Genomic DNA, 4,551 nt, shown 5'->3' on the forward strand with positions numbered 1-4,551 from the left:
GCACGAGAAACACCAGCATCGCAACTGCCCTCTGCACTGGGGAGGCTGGAACGGTTTCGGGCCAGCTGGATGACGTTAAGTCAGTCAACAGGCTGCAGATAACGAAGCTGGGCTCAGACATGCTTCTACCAGCTCTGGAGGCTACAAGAGTTTTACCTCTGGCAATAGCAAACAGTGCTTTTTTGGCAGGGGTGGCATTTAAGAGGAAAAAAGAAAAAAAAAAGCTTGCGGCTTAGTCACCTTGGCTGAATCAGTGCAGAGTCTGTGATTGTGAGTGCAGGAGTGGTGAAGGGGTTGCATTTAAGCCCAACTGGCCTTCACACATAACAAAGCTTCCTACCAGATGCTAACAACAACAGCAGCAGCATGTATCTCTCTCTGGAGTACCCAGTAATATGCCAGGACATACCAAGGCTTCACAAAGTGTGCAAAACGCATTTGGTCAATATAAACATTTGATTAAAAAAAATAATAAATGATCAAACAAGAAACAGAATAAAATACTGGTTTTGCAACCTCGTCTGTACAAACAGTCAGGAACTTACACATATTTAAAAAGAGTTTGAACCCAAAGCTCGAGTAAGATCTCTCTCTTTTTTTTTTTTTAAATCAAAAAAAGTAAACTTGGGTTTTAAAACAGTCTTGGCCCAACACCTTTTGTTCAAGGTTTCCAAGTGCATAAATCTCCTCACTTTCCACAGCAAGCTAACCCCCGGTAGCTCTTCGCACATGTGCGTGCTCTGACCGTCCCAATGCACCCAGGAAAGCGGTTATTGCCGGTAACAGCTGCGTTCAAAACGCTGTAACATCGCCCGTGTTAAATAACCCCCGTAAGAAGACTGCCTCTTCAAACCACCTTGATCAGGACACTAATGAACGGCATTAGCCTTCTTAAAGCAGCGATCAGGCACCTCTGCCCAGAGAAGCGAGTCCTTTCGGAGCTGCCTGGCAAGACAGATATTCTTGGAAGAGTTGAAATGCTCAAGAGAAGCGATTCAATGCTCAAGTTCCCGACCAGGCAGCACCCCCTTCATGTGGACTCCAGAGTGTTCAGCTGAAACAGGTTGTGGTTGGTGGGGGTGGTGAAGTAGAGCTGTTCGCTGGGCGAGCGGTTGTCACACGGGCTGTTGAGTCCCAGAGTCCTCTCAAAGTCCAGGAGCTGGCCCATGAAGTTAAAGTTTGGGGAAATGTTGGATTTTTTCCTTTTCACAAAGTCATAGGCATCATTCAGGGACAAGTTGAGTTTTTGCATCAAGTAGGCGACAGTGACTGTTACGGACCGGCTGATGCCAGCGAGGCAGTGAACAAGGATCCCACACTTCTTGGAACGGGCCTCATCTGAAACAAGACAAGGGGAAGGGGGAGTCTATTATTCTGCACCAAAAACGCATGGCTCTGGAGCAGGGCCAGGTGGCAGCTGCAAGCTCCCAGGACCAGGACGACTGCCAGAACTGGATCCCCTGCTCCTAGTGACACCATCTTGCGTCCCTTCGACACCCACATCTCTTCCCCAAAGGGCTCCTCAGATATTCCCACTGCATGGCGCAGCTGTGCGCCCCGCTTCCCGCACAGCGAGGCCAAGCATCTCGCGTGCTCAAGAAGTTTTAATCAAGCTTGGTAACACATCTCTTGCCTAGGGGGCACTGGTACCCCCCTGCTCGGAGAAATGGGGTAACCCACAGAAGGCAAGTGGAGCTGGAGACCACAGCTCCAGGGAGATGCTGGTGGTTGAGCACGGCTCACCCACCTCACCACCACCTAACACTTGATGCAAGGCTGCAGCCCAGCCCCACACAAGCTGTTCTCTTCTGCTGTTCTTGTCCTCCTTCCCCTAGAGAGTTACGTGAATGCAGTCAAAGCCAATTTAAGCAGAGTCTGAAGTGCAGGAACTTCCCTTATTGTGAAATGGTTCTTTAGGATCGACAGAAATGCACTTCACTACAAACAAACGCTTGTGTTGGAGGAGACTCTCAGGATGAATGGTAGCATGGACCAAAAAATGGCGAGAGAACAGCGACGAAATTTCCCCTCCCTTGCCACCAATTGAAAAGCACACATACAGTCATTGTCTCTCACACAGCCAGAACAGCATGATCCCTTTATGAATTGACATCTTAGTGCTGAAAGAGGGACACGCCGCTGAGAGCGCTGAATGCATGCAAGTACCCAGCGCAGCTTCCTTCTGGGCAGCCCTCTCTGAAGTCGGTCATTTGACTAAGAGCTTGGCGAGGAAGGAGAAGGTGGTAGGAGAAAGAGGATCCTCGGGCAAAGCCAGAGGTAAGAGACACTCTGGCACCACAAGCACAGGGAAGGGCAAAGAAGATGCAGGCAAAACAAAACCTAATCCAAGCCACAACAGGTTTTCTACCCTGGCCTCCAAAATCAGGCAAGAATTTCCAGTAGCGGGCAACCATCCCCGCAGCGTGCCCAGCCCTCCCCTCAGCCTCTCCCTGTTCAATGTTTTTCCAAGACGTTTTTGCTTCTCATCTGACCTGCACCGCACTTCTTGGTGTTTGGTTTTGGAGTGAGGTAATCCTCCACTTCCTGTCATTAAATGGAAGCGCACAAGCGCGGCGCTCACAGAGACATCGCCGGGCTGGAGCAGACGGATCCCAAAGGCCACACGCTAGCAGGGACCCCGATGGCTAATACACTGCTCTGTGTGGGAAGGGCAGACGGGACATCAGACAGGTCCCTGCTGCCACACCGAAGCAGCCACTTCTGACCACAGTTGGGTCCCTAGAGGCCAGAAGCTGGGGGCAAAGGAGAGCACGTGGGAACCAGGCATTCAGACAGCTGAACAACACCTGAGGACCTGCAACTGCTCTGTCCCGGTTCAGGCCTTATACACAGCAAGTGAGCACATGCAGCAGGGTCTGCAACAGGGAGAGCAACAAATCAGCACTGAAATGGGCTGCGCAGCTGTCAGGCTGAAGGTAAAGGTCCCCGTTGCCTTTACCTTCACCGGGGCTTTGAACCAGATACGAAGTCACAAGGCTTTTAGTAGTGGTAATGACTACCTGCACCATTCGCCTCCCAGAAATCAGAACTGATTGGGGCTAACAACCATCACCAGAAGACAGCACAGGCCATGTCCAAGCGTACATCCCTATTCAGTTAAGGCAGACACTTAGCACAGAATAAGAAGCAATTTCCAAAGTCAAGACTAGCCTGGAAGAAGACATCTGTCCCACTGTACCCCTCCCCATGACCAGCCAAAGCTGTCTCGGGGGCTGTCTGCACAGCAACTTTTCCAGCTGAGCTCTGCAGCGTAATTACAATCACTAACTCCTCGTGTTGACACTTACCTTAGGAGAAGTATCCATACAAGGAGCTAGTTAGGCTAGGGTGACTTACAGCAGGATCGCAACTAGGCTAGCAAATCCCCTAGGGAAAGGAAAATATCCCCCCCCACACCCCTAGATTTTAACCACACTCAGAGCTAAGGAATGGCTGGCACCAGTCACGTTAACACAACTCCCATCAACACTCGTTCCTCCGAGAGAGCAGGCAAAGGAGGTCCCCGCCACTTCGGTTCAGCCTTTTCGCACAAGCACTGATTCCCATACAACGGCAAGAGACAGCAGGGCCAGACCTACCACTCGAGGTAGCCCAGCTGAGGTGCTGCGAGAGGGCTGAATTTCGGGCAGTGAGGCCTCCCCGAACCCAGCCAGCATGGCACGCACTAGAAGCGTCACCTCGGCAGCATGACGTTCAGGTGCCAATCTGGCACCGATGCCGTGCCCCACAGAGGTGAGGCCAGAGACGAGCAACTGCCCTGGGAAGCAGCTTGCCACATTCCCAAGTGGTGAGTACGAAAAGAGATGTTCTGCCAACTACCTACCAATGAAAGCAATGGCCTCAGGAAAGAACTGCGAGAGGTTCTGGCTCCAGTGATCTGAGATGGGGATCTGCTTGTACTTGAACTCTCCGTCGTGCTCAAACATGTTTGGCAGGTTGGGAGTCACATTCAGGATGTATTTAATACCGTATTTGCCCAAGACGTCCAAGTTGGTCGAATCTTTGGCACAGCCCAGGTACAGGTAAGGTAGGATCTGGACCGGGAAGGCGGGCTGATTGTTAGGGATGGGGCTCCCATCCGACTCTGTGGCACTGCTGGGTTCCCTGTCGGATTCGCCATCCGAGCAGTCAGAGCTTATCCGCAGCCCTCCCAGGCCAAGGACCGAAGCTGGGGGAGAGTTGCTGGGCGAGGAGCTGTCAAGGTTCGTCTCGCAGTGCTCTGAATATTCGGTCTGAAACTTGTTAAAGCCACCTGAGAAGGGGGAAAGGAGAGAGGGAAGGAGAGAGGCAGAGAAAAAGAAAAGATGTTTTACTCTTCAGAATGGGAAATCCTTCTACCTGGACATGTTAGTCAGTCTTTGCCAGCAAGAAGCTGGTAGGCCTTCAACGTCAAGAAAGGCATCTCCCTGCTCCCTCATCCTCCCTGGGCAGACTGCTACTGAGCAAACAGGTCCCAGGAAAACAGAGTGTTTCTTACAACGTTTGATATTGCTTGTGATAAATAAGGGCCAAATCTCAATCACGAAAGAA

The 4,551-nt window shown here is 51.3% G+C and overlaps 1 protein-coding gene across 1 annotated transcript; it reads right to left on the reverse strand.

The window, feature by feature from the left end:
- Window positions 1–4,273, reverse strand: DUSP7 (dual specificity phosphatase 7; the record flags this gene model as incomplete). Its single annotated transcript, XM_009866828.1, has 2 exons — window positions 1–1,338; window positions 3,845–4,273. Coding segments are annotated over 2 exons (737 nt in total), but the record flags the coding sequence as incomplete, so codon positions are not given.
- Between the last annotated feature and the right edge of the window lie 278 nt (window positions 4,274–4,551).

This window comes from Apaloderma vittatum, unplaced genomic scaffold (assembly GCF_000703405.1).
Source record: "Apaloderma vittatum isolate BGI_N311 unplaced genomic scaffold, ASM70340v1 scaffold31833, whole genome shotgun sequence".
Taxonomy (NCBI): domain Eukaryota; kingdom Metazoa; phylum Chordata; class Aves; order Trogoniformes; family Trogonidae; genus Apaloderma; species Apaloderma vittatum.